This window comes from Brachyistius frenatus, unplaced genomic scaffold (genome assembly GCF_029030835.1).
Source record: "Brachyistius frenatus isolate BFR_SWC_R1_liver_20210118 unplaced genomic scaffold, ASM2903083v1 Contig_114, whole genome shotgun sequence".
Classification (NCBI taxonomy): Eukaryota; Metazoa; Chordata; class Actinopteri; family Embiotocidae; genus Brachyistius; species Brachyistius frenatus.
The window spans coordinates 1,247,097-1,272,919 of NW_027210713.1; the positions used below are offsets into that span (position 1 = coordinate 1,247,097).

At 40.2% G+C, this 25,823-nt stretch overlaps 1 protein-coding gene across 1 annotated transcript in view; it reads left to right on the plus strand.

Moving 5' to 3' along the window:
• ncam1b (neural cell adhesion molecule 1b) overlaps nt 1–25,823 on the plus strand; it is a 70,162-nt gene that overhangs the window by 21,449 nt on the left and 22,890 nt on the right. The window contains 7 exon segments of the mRNA XM_069712912.1: nt 8,617–8,691; nt 9,433–9,642; nt 10,908–11,051; nt 12,021–12,158; nt 12,516–12,633; nt 15,071–15,231; nt 17,600–17,742. Coding sequence (XP_069569013.1) covers nt 8,617–8,691; nt 9,433–9,642; nt 10,908–11,051; nt 12,021–12,158; nt 12,516–12,633; nt 15,071–15,231; nt 17,600–17,742 — 989 coding nt within the window.

The window sequence follows — 25,823 nt, forward strand, 5'->3', positions numbered from 1 at the left end:
TTGTTGGCTAAAGTCGCTCCTTCTTATTAGTTTTCTGGAGGTCCATCTGAAAATAATCCATCATTAATTAGAAAATAAGGCTGTGTCGTTCAGTCAGGTTACAGCTATCGGTGGACGGGATGTTGTAATGCCGGATTTCCAATCAGATCAGTCAGATCCACTGCTGGCTCCTCCCCCCAGCTCATCCAAATATGGTCACTTCCTGCTCCAAACTGCTCCCAATGGCGCCGGACACATTCCAGACTCGAGGCGTCCTAACGGCCGTTCACAAACCGACGGGTGACGTCACTGTTGGTTGCCTTTCTTGTAGAATGGTGTTCTTCTCCCCATGTTGTGTAATGGCAACTGGCAGACAGCTTTTACCGCCACCTTCTGACAAGAGTAACGCATTACAACCGTGTGCTGGTAGGAATTGGGGAAATAAGGCAGGATAGTTGCACATATATAATTTTTTTTAAATATCTGAATGACTATTCGAATATTTGAAAATCATGACCCATCCCTATATACAGAATGTGATTAACTGGTGAAGACATTGGAGTATCGTATCACCAATGGCCCAGCCACAGAAGGCAGTAACGGTGATCGGTTTAAAATGTGCATTGTTTTGACAGCCTCATCAGTGTTAACAGTCACTTCTTCGAGTCTGCACTGCTGCGTCCAGACAGCCATAAAGAGGAGGATGAGGAGGAGGAGGAGGAGGAGCTGTGATGTCAAAATAAGGGGAGAGGGGAGCTGGGAAACACGTTTCCATAGCAACTGCTAGAAATGAGTATAACTGCGGTTGAGAGGCATGAGCAGCAAGCAAATACTCACTTCTTCCTTAAAGCTAGGAGGTCCTGAATGCAAGGACTGATGATATGTATTGTTACTTCAAGACAAAACTAGGTTTGTTTGTTCTGAATGAAATGCTTCCCTGTTAGTTTCTCGCTGCGTGTAGATTTTCCACCATTACTGAGGCACTTCCTTCCCACAGACATTTGCAGTCATTGGCTTTCCATTTGTTTCGACTCTACCAGTTAAAAGCTGTTTTGATAGTGGAGCACTGGTTTCACATACGTGTTCATGTTTCTGCTTTCATTCATTTTAGCACACACTTTATTATTTCAGTAGCCCTATAATCTATATGACACTAAAAGCTCTTAATGCAGTAAATGAATACGGTAGCAGTTTTATTCCTGCTGAGTAAAAACAGTTTGTCTTCTAAGAGGCAGGTTTAGATAGAATTTATTTTCGGCGTATGTAAATTTGGAGAAACCCCTTCATTGTTTCAATACTGCCGTTACCTTGGCCAAAATATAAATATGTATAGTTTACTCCAATATCTTGTGTTGTGTTCATTTGAAGGACAGATCCGATCTTTTGTTTGTTTTAGATCACAGATAATGAGCGGCGGTTTTTAACTGTGACTGTCAATTTGGCAGGCTTAAGGTTTAACTGGTTGTGAATGCGCGTGTTTGTTTCACATCAGCAGAATAGATAATGAGCTTAATCCTACATGGCAGGCGAGGCGAGTCACAGCTTGAGTCGAGGTTTACTACAACAGCACCACAGCACCCGAGGTGTTTCGAGATAACTCCAGAAGCAAGAGGAGAAAGACCCGGCTCGGCAAAAATTCCCCTTTACCTGGCATCCCTCGCCCTTCATATCTTATCTGTTAATTCCAAAATAACAGTGTATTCCTGTGGGGAATTTACGTGTAAGATATAACCCAAGCTGGAAAGGATGGTTTCGGCTCCATGAGACTATTTAAGGTCCTCCAACTGTGACCACTGATTGCTGCAGCCCAAGCACATTAATGTACATCATTTTCATTCATGAAATACCTCCCATTCCCCCGCCATCATTACACACACAGACACAACACAAACACAAACACACCCATGCATGTGCAAGCACATGTGCACGTACTGGTGTCAAGTAGTGTAGTACAATGCCTCATGGTTGTGCAGAGGAATTTAAGAGCATGATGCTTAAATAGATGCACACAGACTACAGCACGGTGTCCACTGGGAACCGTTCAGTCACTTCTGCTGCTAAAGAACAGTTATAGACAGATAAATGATGCACACCTTTTTTTTTCATTTTACTGCATCCTGCTGTGATTTGCATCCAGAAGCAGCAGAGACATCGACTGTAATAAATGATATACTACCTATGATAATGTAATATTTTTCTCCATGTTACTATAAATTTAATGAGATTGCTCGAAGACTACTAACGCTAAGGTTTTTTTGTGGTTTTTTTTTTTTTTAATGAACTACAGAGACATGAATTATTGACACTGCAAGCTGTCTTCTATAGTGACAATCAGCCTGCATCCAAATGTGACATTGCCCACAGCTAAAGTAATTGTTACATCACAAATAAACTGCTAATGTCAGAGCTACAGTTCCTATGTTGCATTCAGAATTGCTTTGTGCTTTCCTACTTTGACGCAGAAAAACAACAGACCAACAACTAGATTTATCGCTGGTGGGATTTCTTTTAGTATTGTGGTGTAATTTTGTCTTGCACTGCTCATATATCATGTCAGTTTTTTTTTTTTTTTCATGGAAATAAGGCTAGTTTTCCATCTCCGATTTCCTTAGTCCATTTTTTTGGCAGCTGACCTGCATATTCTGCATCCATTATTGGCAATGTGTCGAATTTCTTGAGTCCATCTTCTTTGATCGAAAATGTAATTATTGAAGTGAAATTTTTGACTTGCATTGCTACCTTTCTTTCCCGGTTTAATTAGTAGGAATAGTAGGCAGGTTGGTTTTGATGGGACCCTCCCCATTGGGGAAATTATCATAAAGATTTTTATCAAAGCTATAAAAAGTTAAACTGCAGGGAGATTCATGTTTGCCCACAACTAGGTCACGCTTAGGCTATCTGCTTGAAAAGTGAATGTCTCTGTAGGTCTCACGAACTAAACACAGGTTTGGACATGTTACTCCTGTTTGTATGCAAGTTTTACGCGCCTGAGGTTAGGTTTGCCAATTAGTGGCACGTAGCACCTCCTCATGCTCTTCAGGCCATCTTCCTCTTTCCTCATTTCTAGGTGTTCCAGTTTTAATACACACCAGCCACACTTTGAGTCTTCTTTCTTTGAACACTCTTCTGCAGTTCGATGATTAGCAGTTCACAGCCTGAGCAGTATAGTTTTAAGTTTAATATTTCCAATACTACAATAAATAATAGATGTGAAAATATACTTATATAGGTTTTTGCTTTTATGCATCAGTGAATTTTGTTTTAAAATATGAAAATGTATATATTCTTTGTGCAAAGCCGTTTTGGAATTGACAAATAAAAAATTAGTAAAGAATGAAGTAGTAGTAGATAAATATCAGGAATGACATGGGGAAACAGCAATGCTTTCTTAACTGAGCTCAGCAGAGTCACTGACATACCCTGAGTATTGATTGACATATGAGTAATTAATTATTTGTCAAATACTTAAGCAGAAAGACCAAGTGTCTCGCCATGTTAATGGCTTTGTGGGACTGTACTTACTTTTGCACAGCATTGATCGAGTTAAATGCTTAAAAAAAAAGCATGCTAACAAGCTCACTGTGACGATGCTAACATACTGATATTAAGCAAGCACAAGGTTTAGCATGTTCAACATATTAGTTTAGTGTGTCAGCATGCTGACATTGCTTGTTCACTTGTTTTAAAGCTTAGCTTCTGTGACTCATCACATTGTTGTACACCTTTATTAAGTCAACATTTAAAAGACGGAAAAATTAAAGCCGAGGTTGATGGGACTGTTATACGCTTCTCATCTATTATTCATAAACCAATGTATTGGAGATATACAACTTTGGATCTGATGGTGGTGTTATATGAAATGTTAAAGGATCACTAACAATATCTGCGCTAAATTTAATGGCAATCCAAAGTCGGTGAGGGACGTTCTTCACTGAACGCTACGAATGCAGTGCTACAGGAAAGAAATGACCCAAAAGAAAAATGTCAGATTCCACGTCCCTGGAGCCGGTCTACGCCACCAGGGATCGGCACCCCAACCCGGCCTGCCACCTGGCTTGCAAAGACCCCCATCCCGTTAACTTGTACCTGCAGGTGCTGGGCCCACAGGGTGATGGCTCCATGTCGTCCCTGTGCTCCGCCTTGAACCAAAGTCCGGCCACTAGATCCTCGTCTTTGAGCTCCCCTCCCACGTTCGTCTCCTAGAGGCTGTCCATGTCTCCCTAGTCGAGGCGAGCTCTGACGAGTGCCTTCCGTCAGGGTGTTTTGAATCTCTCTCAGTCTGGCTGAAATGAGTTTCCTCCTCCCTTTCCAGGGTGGCCGGGCTCAGCCTTAGAGATAAAGGTGAGGAGTGTTGACATCCGGAGTAGATCTGTTGCTCATTTGCATTGAAAGGAGCCACTTAAGGTAGTTCGGGCATCTGATTACGATACCGTCAGGGCACTTCCCATCTGAGGTGTTCTGGGCATGTCCAACTGGGAGGAGAGCTCGGGGTACACCCCAGAACACGGTGGAGGAATTATATATCTCATCTGGCCTGGAAAGACTTTGGGATCCCCCATAAGGAGCTAGAAAACATAGCTGGAGAGAGGGAAGTCTGGGCTAACGCGTGCAACCTGCTGTCACTGCAACAGACCTCGGATAAGTGGCAGAAAATGGATGGATGGATCAATGGATAAAAACAGTTTTTTTTCTGCCTGCCCGCTGACAAAAATACCTTTTGCGCCAATCCTTCGTGTGGAGATTTTCCACCGGATAAGTTATAACCTACTGGTGGCTCTAGATTTAGAGTACAGGAAGTAGTCCGTGGGATTCATCCTCTGAGCATAATTCCATGACAATTTACCCAGCAGTCGTTAAGGTATGGACCACGGTGGCGGACTGACCGACTAACACACACCCTGAACCCTGCTCGCGGCATGCTGGGTTGGTTTCAGGGGTACCAGTTTATCACATTTATCAGGATACCATACTTGAAATTTGTGCTACAGGCAAAATTGCTTTTCCTCTTTGAAAAAGCCATTTTTAATGGATTAAGTTTAAAAGTAGTGTCTTACTGTATTTTCCACTTACACTTTTCTTATCTACAGTGCGTCCTCCTTTAACGTCTATGATGTGGAGATCCCCAAGCAGCTTTACTTGGTTTTGAAATGGACATATCACCAGGGATATACAGATTAAAATTTTTGGACCACACGTTTGTCTTGTAACATGAACACCCCCTGATTTGAGAGGGATTTTTCCCTTTAACAAGTCTTGAATTACAATAGCTTATTAGCCTCTTTCATATTTGAAGAAGTGAGCTGTTGGTGGTAGAGCAATTACCCTGTCGTCATAACTCAGCAAAGAGGTGCCATGGCTCTGCCTTCATTGTGAAAGACCCAATTAGTGCCGGGCCTACAGGATAATTAAATTTGGAAAACTCTCAGAGTGTGCAGGTGTCTTGTTGTTTGTATTGTAATCCTCTAATGAGGGAAGAAACATTTGGGGAGGGGGAGATGGAAGATGATATGGGGCGGTCCTCCCTCAGCATGTCGGCTTGCTCGGAGGATATGAAAACGGTTTTGCATTGTTGGTTTTAATGGGAAAAGCAGTGATGTGAGGTACACTGACAGGTTTTAGAATCGGGCTCGCTGCTTTCTGACTTCATGACGTTGGTATAATGCATCCAATTGATGCAGTCATATGAAAGTATGTAATAACCGTATGAAAAATCTCCCATGTTAAGAGTTTAACAGTTAACAATTTATATGACCTGTTCCTTCATTTATGTAGGAAATATACTGCAGACTCATTTTCCAGTACGGCGGCTGTGCCCAATTAAAGAAAGTCTGATAAATGGCAAATGGTTTGCACTTGTGTGTATATTCTTTTTTTTTTTTTGTATTCTTTTTTTTTAAATTGCTTCCCATTCACAGACTCGGACAGAGCATCCATGCCATTGGGAGCTATTTAGGATTCTGGCAATAGCAGTAGATCCTACCATCATGAGGGTTATAATTTGTGTGAAGTGTTGATTCAACTTTACCAACATGTGCTGTCAACACTCTTTATTTAAATGGGAGGGTCCAAAAATATTACAGACAGCTCTCCGTATAACCTGCTGAAGTCCATCGGCAGCAGAAATCACAGCCTCTAAAACAACCGTTGAAATAAATCAACACCTATCTACCTCCAGATTGAATTACAACTAACTGTTATAAAGATCATGAAGGGAGGATTTATCCCTGGGCTGTTGTATTATACTTTAACTCCCAGTCATTTTAATTTTTATAGCTGACTGGTGGACAATTCATAGTCGTAATAAACATTAGAAGTCACTTGCTTTTGCTTTTAATTTGCTCCTCGAACACAAAGCTATGTCAGGAATTTATTATGGATGATTCGGAAGCCTCTGCATTTCTGACATATTAAAGTTAATCCTGAGATGATTATGGGACTTCATTTTTCACAGTTCTGTTAATGTCTCTTCCCAGCTAAAATGTCATAGGGCATAAGAGTCGGACCAAAAAGCTCTGCTTTAGATTTCAGGGGTACAAAGAACCGCAATATTTCACTAATTAACACTAGTAGATGGTAGTGATGGAAGTGTAGCTGTGACTTTTGTGGGAATTATTTCACTCAACCTTTACTCTGACTTTTACTCAACTGGTCTTCTTATATGGTTTTACCACATTCGTGCTGAACCCCTGTTTTTTTTTTTTTTAATTTTCCTGCGGAGTTGAAAATGGTTGCATTTATTGTTTCTTAGAAAGCTGCTACTCTCCACTCTGGCTTAAGACATTATTTATGTGTTTAGCGTGTTTCTGAAGCTGTCTTTACTGATATATCTCCGTCTGGTTTGGAAACTATTTTCGATGTAAAACCCTTTCATACATTGGACGTGATAACGGGCCATACAAGTAAACACCTCTTAATTTATGTTCAGCAGCAGCATACCTCCCCTGTAGATGAGTTGTCTATGTTTGACTAAATGAGTATAAACTTTTTTCCTCGGCCCAATTAAAACAAAATCCATTAACTGATCCATAAATTATCTTAACATTGTTTTGTGTTAGTAGGCTGTCGAAAACGGTGTTGATGTCTGCGTTTGATGTTCCATCACTTTGAACATCAAATTCTGATGATAAAATGAAACGGTTGACTCATTTAGATAAATAAAATTTTCAAACAACTGAATAAATGTCAATTATAGTGCTTTGAGCTTGGTGTTAAATTGACTCAAATGACAGCAGACACAGTGCAGTGATTTGTACCTGACACTTCTGGTCTGGTTGGATCACAGTCTCTGGAAAACATCTTAAACACTCGTTTGTTTTTCAGGTTTATTCTTTACAGTATCAATAATTTCATCTTGTATGCAATATTTCGAGGTTGAAAGTTCAAGAGCTTAAGTGATTTATCGATCAGCAGAACAATTATCAATAGCTGATCTGTTATTCAAGTAATTTTCAGGCAAAAATATCCAAAATTCACCAGTTCCAGATGCTCAAATGTGAATATTCCGTCTGCCATCAACATATCAGAAGTTAGCGGCCTATGTTCCCCCTCTCGCCCTGACAACCGCTGTAGTGCATTCACATTCACTCAGCCTCACTCAGGCCCATTTAGTCACACTGCTTAGTCACCCGCTAGAGCCCCGACTGCCCCCTTTGGGACGTTCGACAGGAAAACAAGTGACGCTCTGTTTCTAATTAAGCACAGCAGTGTCCATATAATATAATAAAAGTCTGTCTTTGTCATCCGCTCATCAAAAAGCGGGAACACGCTGAGGTACACGCTGCATTGTATTTCCTTCTCACCAGACACAATGATTTCTAAGCATTTTAAAAATAATTTATCTTAAAAGATGCTGAGAGAATAGTCTCCTTAGTAGCAGCAACTGAATTTCAACAGCGTAATTAAAGTGCTGGCTTGATGTTATTTCTCTTGAAGGAACAGGAAGACTGCAGGCGAGAGAGCAATAGGAAATGTCCAACTTTTCTCTAATAGGGCTGCTTGACCAAAATGGCATCGTCAGTGTCTTGATGTGCGTGTACATTCCTTTTGCAGAGATTTCTTGTTCCCTGCTGCCTTTTCAGTGGCAGTAAATATATTGATATATGTTTAGAGATGTGCGTTTCATCACCTACAGGCATTGGATATTGGAGCTGCTGCAGGGCGATGTGCAGGAAATGAGAAAAAAATCAAATAAAAGCTACATTGTTCATTACTTGTACCAACTGTTAACTAAAATCAAAAAATGAATGAATGATTTGTTTCACACCAACTTCCAGTGTGTGGTAAATATTCAAATAGAAATATGTAAGTCTCCTTGTGACAATAAAAACTGTGAGTGCAACTGCAAGAAGACTCTCAGTCCTGGAGGTTTCCAATAATTAGAAAATCAAAGTTCACTACTATAAATCATACAGGTACATTCAGGTAGAGTTTTGACTGGCTGCAGGTGGTTCCCTCTGTTGTAGCCTGTAGACATTACACATTGATCTGGAGGTGGGATAACTTAATAGTCGGGTCGTCTTTTCCATTGTGGTTTTTTAAATATTGAAACGGTGTTAAGCGTTCCTGCTTTCTTAATCAGTGCTTCGCTTTGTATGTTGTTTCTGATTATGTTTTGTGCCTTTTTTTTTTCTGTTGCAGTTTCACTGGAAGTGCAGATCATACCAACTCACGGCGAGATTAGCCTCGGAGAGTCCAAGTTCTTCATGTGCGAAGGTATGTTTATTCTACTTGTTTTACCTTTTAAACCTGCACCATGTTTTCGGTTTTACACTGACATTTTTGACGTTTTTGTAAAGATGTTCCATAAAGTGATCACACAAAAAGATCTAAATACACTAATTTGTTCATATATAAAAATCAACTTAAAAAATGAAATGTGGAAAAGGTCTTCTCAAAAATCGTTTTTTTTCCCCATCTGTTTCAAGCTGGCATGTGAGCTCTATTTGTGCACACTGCAGAGATATAATTATAGATAAATGATTCGCAGTGCGTGAAAAAACAATAGAATTATATAAACCACTTCGTCAACCACACGTTGTGTTCTTCAAGGGTTTAATTGTAAAACTACATCACTTCACAAAGTGGTATCCTGGTTACCCAAAGGTCCAGTATGTGTATCACATATGTATGTAGCCAAAATGTTCTGGTTTTCAGTTTCATTAATTCATTATCTTTGCCGATGATATGTTATTTGATGTCCTTTTTTTTTTTTCTCTTGGTTTTCCTTCATGTTGAGACCAAAAACATTTTTGGGGGATTATTATTAGCTTTCATTTTTTCATTTGGTTTCTGCAGACAGCTAAAATGCATAAACTGCTGGCTTCCGTCTATATAGGAGTGTGAAACACCCACAGTATTCAGTCTGTGGGCAGTGGCTGACTTCACAGATGTGAAATGAGGACATTATGGATACCTGTTTTCTTACATGCTGCTCTGCTGTGTCTCTGCTCTTAGTTGTAGGCGTTGCCAAGCACATAGACTGGTTTGGACCGAGTGGGGACAGGATAGAGCCGAATAGACCAGACATAACGGTAACCCGTAACGATGAGTCATCCTCCACCCTCACACTGTACAAAGCTGGGACTGACAACGCTGGGACATACAAGTGTGTTGCTACCAACGGTGACCAGCAAGTGGAGTCGACCGTCAAAGTGAAAATCTTCCGTAAGTTTTTTTTATTTTTTTTTTTTTTTAACAGTACACTGTCTAAATTATTGAGTCTAAACAGTGTAGAAGAATCCTGTTTATTCAAGTCATACCATTTTATTGACTGCTCAAGGGCAACACATTACTCTTTTTCTTTTCAAGTGAGGATGGATTTTTCATCAGTTCAATAAATGGTCGGAAGACCATTAGAGAGCTGCTTAATGATCCTGTCTGTTGTGCAGTTCTTGTGAGTAATGGCTTTTATTTTCCATGAATGTCAAGCAACAGTGTCCCATCAGAGAAAAAAAAATATTTTCCAAACAGAACTTTTCTGCTACTTCAGTGCCTATTCTTGGTCTTTTTGAAGTGATTCCCTGTGAAGACACTGCATATTTAAATCAGGATATTGTATTTTGTACAGGATTTTACAAAGTAAGATTGCAGCTTTATTTTTTTGGCTTAGTAAATGTAGGAATAAATGTAACCGTTTTAAAAAGTATAGCAGCTCATGAAAGCGGCCCGCGGCAGTCTCTTCAAGTCCCAAACTTCCACCGGCAGCAAGCTACTCCCGTTGTCATCATAGTCATACACATGCCAACTTCTGCCATCTGAAGGAATGGAAAGCAGCAAAATGCAGCAGTTTCCATACATAGTGCAGTGTCACCCCCTGCAAAGAACATAACTCATACCATATACAGGAGCAGGTTTTACAGTAAAACGTTTACCTGTCATTGCAAGAAGATAATCTCTACGTGTTCATATGTTCAGCCCTGATGAGATAGTTTCACGGCCGGAAAGTTGAATGCGATTCTGTAAGTCGAGTCTGTCCAGTAACGGTAGGGCTTGGTTCCATGTTGAATAGAGCTCCCAACATATTCCATTAGCCAATTAGTTTTAGAAATGGCTGCTTCATTTCTGGTAACTGACACCATTGGGGGAGTCATGGGAGCTCATTCGGAGTGATAATAAGCCTTTGATTGTAAAGTAGTTCAGAATTGGATTTTTCAAAGCTGAAAAGAGCCTTGATTGGTAAAACTGATATTCATTGTTGCAGTTTCAACCTTTTTTTTTTTGCTTTTAAATTGTGAGTTATTGGGATAAAAATGACTCGTGTCATTTTGAATATACTCTGTTGCTTGTCGAGCGCTATTTTGGAACACATGCTTCAAAGATGCTGTGAATAGAAGTGTATTTTACTTAACAGGAACACAAAGCGAAGGGCGTTTTGACGAGACTAATTACATCAGGGAGTGAAAAATTTTGTTTTTCTTGTTTTATTGCAGAAAAAATCACTTTCACAAACGCACCCTCACCACAAGAGTTTAATGAAGGCGACAACGCCAACATCGTCTGCGATGTCGTCAGTTCACCTCCACCCACCGTCCTCTGGAAGTACAAAGGCACGAAAATACAGATGGAGAAGGATGGTAAGATTTGCGTGAACAGCACAGGGATTTCTATCTCGGTCTCAGCTGCTATCATTTAATCTGACACATCATTTCTAGTTTAACAAATCTAGCTACATGATGTTGAATAATGAGGCCGAATTAGGACAATTATGTTTCATTTATGCTGTTGTTTGCAGAGTGTTGTTCATTAAATGTCTATAAATTGATCATTTTTGTTGTACAGTGTCTAAGTCGTGAAGATGGTTACACTGTCTGGTGCGTAAAAATGGTCAGAGTGTGATCAATATGTAATAATATCATCGTAGTATTAAAGAGTTAACAGCTGAAGCAGAGCATTTAAAAAGAAAAAAGTTCAGCCTAAAAGGCCAATTGGAAATATTAGTTATTTAATGAAACTGTAGTGAACATTGTTAGAATGAGAGGACAGAAAGGCTGCATAATAATGTACATGCAGATTTACTTGCAGTAAGACTTGAATATTGCTCGTGCTCTGCTTTTGTTACCGTTCTTCTCCGGGGTTTACCCCCACGCTTCCACAGGAAAAATTAATTTGGTTTTGAATTTGAAAATACAATTGACTCTCTGTTATTCACCCTTGACACTGAGCAATATAATATTGTGTACGGTAGTACTGGTAATACTCAGTGAAAAATAATAATAACACGCTCATGTGTGGGTTGTAATAGTATTTTGGATTATTACATGATTGAATTTATTCGCTTCACATTTCATCTCAAACTGAAGGAGTTCATGTGGGCTTCGTTTTCTGGAGCTGGTGAAGGACGTGCTGGATATACTGATATGAAAAAGTGGAAATAACATTATTTTAGAAATGTTGCAGCACTATCTATCAGACTAATAAATATTGCATAAAGCTCATCATAATCTTTTATTGGTCAGTTAATTCGGACAAAGGTTTCTCTTTTCTTGTTAGCACAACAAATGCTTGCTCACCTGATGATGCATATCTTTTCTGCTTCCTTGCAGTTCGGTTTAAGGTACTGAGCAATAATCACCTTCAGATCCGCGGCATAAAGAAGACAGACGAGGGCTTGTACACCTGCGAGGGTCTCCTCATGGCCCGCGGCGAGATAGATCTGCGCATCATCAAGGTCGTTGTGAATGGTTAGCAACCTTCTCTCCCTCCCGCTATTTCCCTTTTTAATGCGTGTTTGAGTGCATGATTTTGTGCGGCAGGTGTCCCATGACGCTTAAATAAGCCACACATCCTTAGAGGCGGCCAAGCTCAGCATTAATGTGGAAACTGTTGCCCAGAGCAACCGTGAATCAAAGATGTTCCATGCTAATGAAGTCTGTTTCCTGGAACTTCTGAGGCTGGCTCATGAGTGTGCCCGAAATAAGTGTTCTGAATATTCCACTGCTTCCGTTTCTTGTTGTTCCTCCTGCTACTGTACGTCTCTTTGTATCCGTGTGGCAGTCTGCCTGTATGTTCCATGATTTATATACCTCTCTGTGTGTCAGTGCTTCCGACCATCAGGATATGGCAGTCTGAGGTAAATGCCACAGCAGATGTTGGGCAGCCTGCCATGTTGACTTGTGCTGTGGATGGCTATCCTGAACCCATGGTGACCTGGACAAGGTAAGACTCTGCTAGTTGCTCTCCATCTAGAACGCTTTCAGCATTTTAAATATCTCTTGGATATCAGTGCATTGTCCTAATAATCAGTTGTTATTCAAGTCACCCGCAGTTAGACCTGACAATATATACACCGAGAACATGATCCTTCATCTAGTGAGAAAGTGATTGCTGTTGCATGTAAAGGAATATTTGCTGCGTTCAAATGGAACTCGTGAGCTCGTGGTCACAACATGGGAAGTTGCGTGCACCGCATGCTTGCCGTTCAAGTGGATAAGTCTTAAAAACACTATTGCCAGGCAACAGCAACATGGATGGTGTCTAGAAGCCCCAGAGGCTAACGGTTTATTAAACTAACAGGTGGGTAACGTAAGCCTAACCTTGATTAGATCAGCATATAAATTATTATTTTGGCATAAGGGATCGAAATAGACTAGTAATGCCAGCATGATATACACAGGGAGGCTGTAGCTCAGTCGGTAGATTGGGTTGCACACTAATCGGAAGGTTGGTGGCTCGATTCAAGCTCCTCCTGTCCACATGCCTAAGTGTCCTTGAGCAAGACACTGAACCCTAAAATTGCTCCCAATGGTGTACCATCGGTGTGTTGTAAGTCGCTTTAGGTCAGCTAAATGAAATGTAATAACAGGCGTGAATACACAGTGGTGTTTTAGCTTAATTGCAAGCATACTCACAATGACGATGCTAATATGCTGACGTTTAGAAGGTTTAATGTTTACCAGCTGAGTTCAGCCTGTTTCGTGTGCTAATATTTGCTAAAAGTACATCTGATGCTCTGAATGTCTTTAGTTTTGCATACATTTTGTCATAAATCAAAGCATTGGACAAATTGAAGTTTTGACTCAATGACATCACCAGATGACGTTCATCCTGAGGGTGACTTTAACGTACAGCAAATTTCATGGCGATCCGTCCAATAGTCATCAATACATTTTGGTCTGAACCAAAACAAAACGTCATCTGAATCAGTTGAGATATTTGAGTTGGAATTGAACTGAATGGCAGAGTGACCGAGTGGTACACCAACGTTTCACTCAATAGCACACAGTGTTGCGAGTGCACCTAAGAACTAGGGTTACACTTTGTAATGCCCATTATTGCAAAAAAGGCAAATGATTGTTGGCACGTAGCTTCAGTAGAGAAACAGACTAATGACACAGGGCTAAAATAAGTGAACATGGGTTCTTCATCTTTAGATTTTCCTTTTTGATAGTATTTCTTTTCTCAAGTGGCTTATTTCACAGCATCATCACAAAGAAATAAATAAGCATAACTGTAACCTGTTATATTTCTGTTCCATTGTTGCCATAGCTTTCTGAAATGCAGCAGGATTGCATGACAAATATATATTTACTCTAAGTAATTTGCAGCTTTAATAGCGTAGTTTGACTTATTTGTATAATCATGTAAGTATGGCAAGAATATTACATCATCATGAATAGTAAATGGTAAACAGAATAAATATGCTGAGCATAAAAAAACTGACATTTCAACCTGGTTGTTCATTTTCTTGTCAAAATATTATATTATTTAGTATTATATAATTCTTTAGTGTACTGCATATCCCATCCGGAGCTCGTCAAAATAAGAGGGATGATGTTGTCATTAATGGGATAAAATCCCATTACAGACATTTAGATACTTGTGAAATATCTATGCAGTATCACACCTGCCGTAGTAATGGTGTTGGGATATGTGCAACAGTTTACTCTCTGTCAAACTGAGGGTCAAAGTGTTGGTGCTCTGTTCTACCCGCACACAAGACACTTAGTTATTAGAGATATGCTGATTTATTCATTGCAATAGGACACTTAATCACAGGGTATCAAAGGTGCATGTAAACAGTGAAACCTGAGCACCATTGTAGCAACAAAGGCCACGCTATTCAGTGTATTCGAATAGGGCCATTGATAGGCTCCTGCTTTGTTAAACTGTTCCTGTTCTTCTTGTTTCCAAGACAGCGGTTCACTCCGCAGACAACAAGAATGGGGGTCGTGAAGTCCAAACCGCCCAGGAGCAATTGTTGGCCTTGTTTTTCTACATTTTGTTAGCCTCGCAATCATTTTTATACTTCTGCTGTTAAAGAACAAGAACAAGTGATCCCAGTCAGTCAGGTCAGATCGAAGAGAAACCCCTTTGTCCTTTATAGGGCTGCAGTGGTGACAAACAAGTTTTACTCTCCTGGAATAAAATGAAGATAAACTAGACATTTGTGTTCAAATCGACCGTAAACATCAAATGTCAAACGGCCTGCAAAAAGAAAAACATTACTACCCTCATTTAACAAAAACATATTTTGCACTGTGATTTTCAGCTTTGATCTCTTGTTTAAAAAAAAAAAAAAAAAAAAAAAAAAAGGATCTTGTAAAATGGTGCAGGAAAAGACTAATGCAGTGTTTGACACTTGTGTATTCTGCAGGAATGGAGTGGACCTGGAGGCAGGAGAGAAGTACAGCTTTAATGAAGATGGCTCAGAAATGACATTAATGGATGTTGCCAAACTGGATGAAGGAGATTATACCTGCATTGCCAGGAACAAGGCTGGGGAAAGTGATGAGGAACTCAGTCTGCGAGTGTTTGGTAAGGCTGAATGTTGACATACAATACATACATTAGCTAAAGTGGCAATAAAAAACTGCTCCAAGTGTGTGGGCATGAAGTATATGAGCATGTAGGTGGGGAAGAACAATAGTCGGGTTTTGTGTGTGTTTTCTAAGGCATACAAGATAAGGTGTTGTTTCAGTGTGGGTTGTCACTGTTTCATGTCGGGATGGAGCTTAAGGATTTAGAGAACTGGCCAAGTGGGATGAGCTCAGCTGAACTCTTTGAAGTTTTCTTTGTTTTTTTTTTGCCTCAGAGGTTGTTCTCATAGTTTCAGTCCCCATCATAGTATCACTTCATTTCATCATGGTGGAAAAAAATAGAGAAATCTACATTGAATTATCTGATGCTGTTTATTTTGCTAAAAAAGAAAACGAAGCATCCATTACGAGTACACAATTACCATAAAATGACTCAACAGCTTTCAAAGCACGCTGTTTACCTCATTACTTCAAAAATGTTCTCACACTCACAAAGCTCTGGCTGCCTTAGATCAATGTGGAAAAAGCCACGATCACAAGTTTCTTTGTGAAAGTCAATTTCTGCATATAAAAACTGTAAAGTGGGATTTTAACTATCATTGTTCACATTTTGCTGATCCTGATTTCTTCAGTATTTAGTTCATGTCAATACTGTGTTTGACTGAAGATTTATTTTTATAACATGAGACGGCGGCACAGTGTACACCTTTAAAGTTTTGTATGTTTCTACAACATTTATCAATAATGGTAATGTAAAAACAAAAAGAAGATCATATGTTTATTCATCAAGACTTTAAAAGTAAAAACCCCAGCTTCATGCAGATTCTGTGTGTTGTTTTTGATCATTTGGATTGAAGTTTAACCTACAGCAAACACAAAAACAACTAAATCAGTGAGAAGAACACAGAAATGTGAAATAACTAAAACTGGTCTGTCTTTAGAAGAAGACGTTGGGTTCATGTACAACCTCAATGAATCTAATTGAGAAAATGTTTTCAGAGCTTTTAAACTGGGTTACACTAAAATGAGTTGAACTAATTGCTTTGAGTGCTCAAGACCTCAGAACACATCAAATATGAAGTACTATATTTTAGTCGTGGCTGCAAAGTTGAAGGAGAATTTAATTAGTTTGTGTTGTTCAAGGTCCTTTCAATCACAGTGCTGTATTCCAATGTTGTAATTATCAGGGTTTACAGAGCTTATACAGTCTGTTTACAAAATATCAGCTCTGATTCCAAGCCTACTGATTGTCTTGTGACATCCATGGCTGTAAATATAAATAGTTACATGTTCAAGTCCCGAATTAAGAAATGACTAGAATCACCGCCTCCAGGTTGTCTGCCTCCACTAAACAGACAAATCCTATTTAATAAGTGAATGAATGAATTGTGGATTCATGGCCACAAATGTGTTTTGTGACCTCTGACCTTTGGCCACAAAATTTGATCAGTTCATCCCCGTGTCCAAGTGAATGTTTATGCCAAATTTGAAGAAATTCTGTGAAGGCAATCCTGAGATAATGCATTCACAAGGACAGACTTATGGGCGAGACATGAGGCCGCAGTGCCCTTTCACCACCAAAACCGAATCAGCTCATTCTTGTGAACATTTCTGCCAAATTTGAAGAAATTCCCTCGGGGTGTTCTTGAGATATCGCATTCAAAAGGCCGTGACGAATGGACACCCTGAAAATATAATGCTTCCCACTGTGCCTAGCGCCGCTGCGAAAGCATAACACGGCAACACAGTTGTTCCTTTGTTCATGTAAAACTTAACAATTGAAATAACAGCAGTTTAAAACAAGGCTGCAGTTGGTTTTTGTGCAAAATTTAAATGATATTCCCTACGCTAAAAAGGCTTCCATTTATCAAATGTATTGCTTAATACTTCTCCTTCATGGAGTGAAATGAAAAAGAGGAGAGTACAGAGTAATGCTCAGTCACATGCTTCAGAAGTAGCACTTCAATTTGCTTCGCTCTGCTCCTGTCATGTTGTGGCACCCTGCTGTGCTTTCAGGTTAACTCAGAGGTGTGCTGAAACGCGACAGTTTCCTTCAAATGTAAACAAAAATGCGGGCCGGCTCCTTTGAGATAGGCTAAATAAATGAATGCACAAATTACTTTGGGAGCCACGCATAGTTATCACAACTTCACCACTGCGGGAACTGGGGAAGCTTAAATACCGTTTAAAAAAAAAAAAAAAATTATGCCATACAAATTCTCCAAACCCGTCAACTACTCATCCTCCCTTTGAACTCACCCCAAATCCACAGCGTCGCTCTGTTACTTATTGTTCTCGTGCTGCCAAAGCACCTGGCTGTCTAGTTATGCCGGAGAAGTTGGGATGACTGAGTTTGTGTTTTACAGTCAAACCTAAGATCACATACACCGTAAACCAGATCATCTCGGAGATGGAGGAGCAGGTGACTCTGACTTGCGAGGCGTCAGGAGATCCGACTCCCACCATCAACTGGAGCTACGGCGAACACGTCTTCACAGAAGGAGAGCAGGTAAAATAATCAAATCCGTATGGATTAAAAGGTTAATAACCGAGTATCTCAATGCTGGTCCTTCGAGGGCCGGTGTCCTGCATGCATTTTTCCTCCTGTATTTAATGAGCCACACCTGATGCAATGGCTGCTCATCGTCTGTGGCCCCGTTGCATACTAGCTGTAAAGCTATAAATTCGAACCTTTATGTTTTTATATAACTAGTACACACTGGGTTGAAAAAAAAGTAACGTAATTGCACACGGAAAAAAATTAAGGACAATGGTATTGTAATGTCTCTGGTGACACTAGTGTTTGTATTGTATTTATTTTATTTCCCTAATTTATGAGCTCCCTTTTCTTTTCAGCTCGCTGCGAGAGTCTCTGCTGCGTTTTGCAGTCATTGATAGTTGCGCTAGTTTCTGGCCTTTGATCTCTGTGTGCTTAACCTCCATTGACGCGGTGCAGAGCACACACAGCTGAAGGAGAGCGAGGGGAGACTGTCAACTTGTTTATCAATCGCGTTGATAGGGTCGTTCTCTGACGGATTAAAAATAAATGAATAAGAAGTGCTGAAATGGATCACCCAACATACCCGAGCCCACGTGTGGGAAACACTGGGTCACCGCACAGAAAATGATTCTTTAAAACATTTTTTTTTTTTTTTTTTGCAGTTTGAAATACGTCCAATTAGTTATATAATTGTGACACGGGTACCACTTTATCTCGTATATCCTTTAAGTATTCCTGTGTGTACAAAATGACAACAGACATTTCTTACATACATGTAGTCTGTCTTGTATTGCATTTGTATGCGACGTTAAATTGGGACACAATGAGTCGTAATCACCAGGGAGGAACCGGAACCTGCAGGACACCGATGCCTCGAGGAGAAGAATTGAATACCCCTAAGCTAAATTCAAGTGGTGTATTGATCATGTGCAGGTGGGGGACTTGTGCACTTCAGTTGCAAAACAGCCTCAACAAGGTTTGTGTTGTGCTGATTATTTAGCCCAAATTAGCAGCTCCGCTGAGGTGCCCCAACGGATCTCATGTAATTAGCTCAGAGATACTCAGCCGGTAATATAGAGTAGACTCAGATTTGACTTGAGTTTTCCCAAATGTCAGGAAAATCAGCACAAGAAACCCAATTATAACATTCCCAGGATAAGCATGGAAATGAAGGCCATAATTAAACTTTGTCTGCTTCATATCGTATTTGCTAAAATGAACACTTGAACGATCAAGTGTTTGTTTGGCATTTTCAATCACTTTTGCCATTATTCTGCTCATGCCAGTGATTGAAAAGTTTTTATATTAAGTGTTATAATTTATATAATTTTTATGAGGGGATATTCTGTTGCCATCTTGTAACTTTGTTTTGGCGCTTCAGAGCCAGCGATTTACTTTTCATTACATCCTGACACACCTGTACGTTCCCTCTGTAATATATTCCACATTTTCCCATGTGCAAACCATCAGAAATAATGAATACCTGATTGGTATTCTTGTGCATCTCCTGGCCTTGTTCTCCAAGGTTTTTGTGTCTTGCTATAGTGGAGCGGTAATGAGGGGGAAAATGCTTCAGAGATATACTTTTATTTCATCGCAAAACTTTGGAGCCTGTCCATTACATGCGCTACATTTTCTTCCTACAGGCACATCTAAACAGGATCTATCAGGTATGAAATCTGTGTGGCACAGAAATGTACTGAAGTAGCGTCACAAAGTACGCCTCTAGATATCCTCCCCAGAAAAGTCCCACTGAAATCAAATCATCCCTTTTCATTGAAATTTTTCCCAGCTGCTTTTTGAAAAATAAAACCCCAAGGAACGATCTCATCAGAGTTTATGAAATTGATTTGACTGCTGCATGCTTTCCAAATACAGCTGGAAAACTTCACTGATCTCGTATTAGAAAGTGTGTGAAGCTCATCTCACGAGATCAGATGAAAATGTGGTTAATATCTTAATAAAAGTGAAGCTCCATTTCTGTGTCGCTGTTGCCTGATCATTTCAATCTTTACATCACAGCATGAGGTTGCCTGGATTCAAGCCCGGCTCAGTCTGTCTGTCATCTCCATAATGCAGTAGATTGTCTAACATTCATGTCGGCATCTCTTGAAAACTGAGGGGAGGAGTGTGCTCCACCTAAAGTCTATCTTTTGAGTATCAAACACTCACCCCCTACAGACAAAAATGAAAATACGAGTGTGAAAAACACTGATCATACAGGTGGCCAGTGGAGAGGTGGATTATACTGCAAGAAGAGATTTAATGGGCATTTTTCCAACTGTCAGAACTGCTATGATTTCAAGCAGGCTGCAGCTACTGCTCTCCACAAAAAATTAAACTTAACAGCCACCTGTCAGGCATACAGACTGTTTGATATTTCAAAATACATTTGGAGTGGAGCCTCTCAAGTGCAAAACACACGACCACGATATGACGCACGTCACGACAGGCCTGTGTCTCCCTCCCCTCCCTCGCATTTCCAAACACCCACACAGGCAGGGCACACTGACACAAGTGGACGCACTGCCTCCAAACAGTTTATACTTCAGACCTGTTCACAGGAACGACTTCCAACGAAAGGCTACCATTATTTTGTAGAACATGTTTTCCAGGTGCTAGATTTATACTTCTGTCTGTCATAATAGCATAAAAAGAGGCTCCTCAGTGGGTTAGAAAACACTCAGAGCCCCACGACCTACAGTTTCACCATTATATGCCAACAGTGATTTCCTGCCATGCCAAAGTGGAGGTGTGAAGACTGACTAATGGTGCAGAACAGAGGAAATGACACACAAAGGATTCTAAAAACAAACAAAAAAAGACAGGAAACGACAATACACCCTCATTTTTTATGTCACGCTTCACCGTCGGTCATGGCAGTGTGTTTTGTACTGTAGTTGGCAGTATGCTCCTTGATCTGTGGCATCTCTTCACAGCCATCTTTAAAGAAATGATTAGCAGCCTTATTGAATCCTGTAGATTTTTTTTTCTTCAGTTTATTTATTATCGGGGAATGATTTGTGTGGTGGGTCTTCAATGAACGCATGAGGAAACTGCTGCTAATTGTTTTTATTTGTCTTGTTCTGTCTGCTCGTCTGGTGTCCGTCCGTCACGCTGCCCGCATTCATCACAACAGCTGCATTTCATCAAGGATATGTAATAAGTGTAACAGCATTCATGTGGAGTGGACATGGTGAATTTAAAATATGAAAAGGATGTCAAGGGAAGCCGGTTTCCATTTGATATAATGATATGAGAGTTTGACATTGGTCAGAAAACCAGTACAGATCTGTATTGTGCCTATTAGGATGTGTGATGGTCGTGAATAGAAGTTTATTTAAGCATGCTTTCAGGTCTTTGTCTCCCTTTCATTTCTCATTGAATAGCATTAGTTATATGAAATGAAGGACTGAACATGGACGTTCATGCAGAACCCTCTGTTCACAAAAAGATTAGTTTTACTCATTCAGTTCTTTAGTCATACGCACTCTCAGTGGCTTTTATATGTTATAAGTTTATCTGGTAGTTCTATGTGACAGGAATACACTGGCAGTCTGGTAAATAAGCATTTTTGTCATCTTTGCTGTACAGTAAGACAAAGAGTTGCACTTTAACTACAACTATTCACAGAATATTCTGCTTTAAAAAGTGGATTGATTAACATTTTGCATTGAAGAGAAGCTGTACGTTATTGTCGCGGTTCAACACGAATAAATGCAAACTTTGAAAAGTGTCAGAAGACATTTACGTCTTTATGTTTCTTCGGCGCTCATAAAACAAAACAAAAACAGCCTTGCAGGACCCTTTAGGGATCGTCGAAGGTGCGCTGGGGAGTTTCTGTTCCCATTGAGTGCTTGTCACCCAAACGCATTGTGTCACCTGAAGGTCTCACGAATGCGTTGAGTGCATCTCCTTCCTCGTAAAATTATTCAAAGGCCGCTTTTTCTGAAAACGTGTGTGGTTTACATCCATATTTTCTTGGTTTTGTTGCCGTGTTATTGCCACCTACGGATCAACGAAGCGGCAACCAACGGTGACGTCACCCGTTGGTTTGTGATCTGCCGTTATGGCGCCTCGAGTTCGGATATTAGCCGATGCCATCTTGCTAGCGGTTTGGAGTGACCATAATTAGATGAGCTGGCGGGACCACAGGCTGGTCAATTAAAACAGACACGTCCCAAAAAAAAACCCACAGATTTCTGAAGCTTATTTTCGAATTAATTACAGATTATTTTCAGATGAACCTCCAGAAAACTGGAAGCGATTTTAGCTAACAACACAGAGATAACTGGTGGAGACATTTTATTAACTTTGTGTTTGATGAGAGAAGTTTAATGGGAGTCTGGAGCCGCAGGCTTTTAAGAGCCAACCTCTATTGGCACTCGGTGGTATTGCAGCTTAAGGCACTCATTTTTCAGACCCGGAAGCTACGAACGCTTTTAATATACAGTCTATGGGATCAACGGAATAACAGCCATGTATATACTGTCATCTGCATGCCTAAATGCTAAAGTGCGTCTTCAAGCGTGTGCGCACACACACACACACACACACACACCGTTGGGGCCATTAGTGGTTAAAAACTGCACAGTGTAGCTTTAAAGCCAACAGTGACACTTTCATAATATTAAGCCTCTCAGTTACTTTAAAGGAGACTTTTCTGATAAAAAAAAATGACTATTAAACACGAGGAGATGAAAAGAACAGAGCACAGGGGTCAAGTTTATAATCGCGTTTCACTTTCCGTGTGGAGACTGTGATCTTTGTAACGCAGCAGCTGGATATAGTGAACTGCAGTATAATGTTCAGGATTAGAGAGGACGTTTCGATACCGTTCAATCATGCGAGCAACCAGGACGGGCTGTGTTGGGGCTTAAATATGCTGTCGCAGATTAGCCATGCTTTGTCTCTTTGATGCTACAAAAATTGTAGTCTGTCTCGGTTTGGATCCGCCGCCATCCTGCCGTGGTCTTTCGGGGGTTTTAAAGGTTGACATGAAGAGCAACTTAATTCGCTCTGAATAACCTCCCACTCAAAGTGTTAAGCGTCGGCAAACAAAAGCGCCGTCTGATAACCGCGAGTGAAAGGGGAGCACAATGTCAGGATTGGGGAAGATTACTGTATTTATACAATTGAAAGCAGCGGTACTGTACATGAAAAAGACGGGATAAAAGGAGAGTGTTGAACAAACACTGTAGACTTGTGGGCGTCTGCCTGCTTTGAGTTAGTTCTCATATTCAGACTTGTGCTCATCAGGGGATAGTTTCTGTTTATACGTCTATTTAAAATGAACTCTTTATATTTTTATTTCACTACTTAAATCAACTTTACATGTGGCGTTTGCTTCTCTCAGTCCTTTGAATGCATTTCCTCCAAGTCGCTGCTGATAAGTACGTCTGTTTAATAACTGAAAAATGTAAATGAACTATTTAGCCGCGCTTTTGTCCATTATCATCATAATGAATGTTTTTGCTTATTTGAATACATATTAAACATTCTGCTGGATGAAGACTTTTCCCGGCTGTAATTATCTGGAAATATTCTGAACAACACAGAGGGAGGATGTTGGCAAAAAGGAGTAATTATAAAAAGTTAAAAGCACATTAAAGTGTGTGGTTGATTGGGTGTCGGCGTTTCATGTGTGTAATCTGTGCGTTTGAGTAATAAATTCAAGTTTAAGGACAAATCTGTTTTCAAGCGCGCTCTGACTAACGTTCAGATTGCCAATTAAAATTAAAAGAAAAGAACGGTGTGACTATTGTTTACGTAGTGAGATGCTTAAAGAACAATTGTAATTCATGTTGCGTGTCCGCGGTGTAGGCAGGCTTTAAGAGTTGCAATGCAACACAGAGAGACAGAGTGAGGGCACAGTTTACTCCGAACACAAAAGGCTTACTTATTTACAGCACGCCTCCAGTCGCTAAGTGGTGGTGTGACGTCAGTGAAAGGCTCGTCGAGACGTGTTCCAGAGATTCCTCAGCTCAGCTGTTAATATGCATGTGCAGTTTCCAGTCTGGCATCACGCAGACAATAAAATACCGATAGGGTTCTGTATATTTATGTGTTTAGTGTATTTGTCTTAGCGCGCCACCTTATTCTCTGCGTTGCCCTCTTTACGCTGACATTACCATTCATGTCGGAACAAAGAGGAGGGATAATTCTCTATGGAGGTGAATAACAATGGGCGGGAAAAAATGATAAGTCCCAGGGGAACGTCACCGTATTGTTCTTCACGTTCTGCTCGGAGACGTGATCACGTTCTGGTGTCTCCTGTTTTGAATTCTCGCATCTGCTGTTCTTCACTGTCCTTTTGTCTTCAACAAACACCTGTCACAGATATGACAGTGCTACTTGTCAGCTCTCTTACTGCAGAGGCAGTGAGTGTGTACGAGGTGGGGATGTTCCACACTGTTAGGTTGCTTGTTTTAATTGGGCTACTGGTCTCTCTCAGCACTGTAATAATGTGCTGCCAACTGCTGTTTGTAATGATATAGTGTCTGTTTCACTGTGACAGGGGGCTCACTATACTCTTCAGAATGGATTTACACTCGTATCGAAACCTTTGCGTTTTAATCTCTTAACAACAGGGTTCCCACGGGTCAGGGAATTTTAAAAAACTCTTTTCCAGACAGGGAAATTCAGGGTATTTGATCATTTATTTTGGACAAGTCATGGAATAACAGGGAATTTTGTTTGCATGTTAAAATTCCAGTTGCCATTTATCAAAATATAATATTTTCCACGTATGTAGCTAGTATGAATGAGGCACGAATTTTGAAATATTTGAATAGTCGTTATAATCTACAAAATCGATAATCGTTCTTCCTCATTTCCCCTGTTTGTACCGGCACCTAGCTGTAATGCGTTACTCCCGTCAGAAGGTGGCGGTAATGCGCCCTACAAGCTGCCTGCCAGCCGCCATTAAATAACAGGCAGAAGAAGAACACGCTGCTTCCAGGGTTCTGGAGGTTTGCCGGTAAAGATGTCCCGGTAATTAGACATCCCGGTGCAAACATGGCGACACATGCGAAGACGACTACAACCGTCAGAAAGTTCAGTGTGGAACTCCCTCAAAACATAAATAAAGATGAAGTGCGTTTTTTTTTTTTTTTTTATTTAAATTTTTTAACAGAAACACTACTGCTTCTAGTCTGCTCAGCACAACAGCAGCCAAGGATTTTGCTGTCGCCTCTTTTTTTTACCGTTCCCATTTTGCTTATTTCCATCTTAAAGGATGATGAATGTTCGTATGTGATTTTAGGTATTTAACTATAGTAAAGCTCAAAAGTAATCAAATACGCCGGATGGCCTTTCTCAGCGGATACTGTAGGGCTGATTTAAGATGTCAACGTTGATGGTTTGATTGTCTTGTGTTCTCCCTACTATTGTCCCGGCAGATTGCTTCCATTTACTCGCCGTTGCACCTGATGAAATTGCTGTTTATCATTTCGCTTGTACTTTCCAGCTTTGTCGGCCCATCACATCCCATCGTCATTGCTTAACATTTTCTCTTCGGCGTCATGAAATCCACCGAGCATGCTGTCATCAAAACTTTCTGTCTGGTCGGGTTGGGCTTTTCGGTGTCTTTGTGATTTAACGTGCTGTAGCATGCTGTCCACTACAGTTTAAAGTATTTGTTACGCAGAGCTTTTGATTCGCTCTGCCATGACGTGAAAACATTCGGTCTCCACTCGGATGTTTCACTGTATTTGAGAGTTTTACACGAACCTGACGATGATGATTATCCCTTGTTTATCTGCATATAGGTGATTTTATTTCCTCAATAACTCATAATACAACACGAGTAACTTTTAAACTCGCGTTTATCTCAAACAAAGGATCAGATAGGCTTTTATTGTTTAATGAATAATAGACTATAATAATGTTTAATATGGTTTTATGTAAATGTGTGGATGGACAACTGCCATGCATTGATGTAAGAACTCTACCTGAGAAATAATTACTTAAAACACTGGACAACAGCAGGCATAGTTGTAATTTAGATTCTATTATTGTGGTCAGTTTGTGGCTCTTTGACACATCAATATTGTTTTTTAAAGATTTAAAATTCAGAATTCATGCAAATC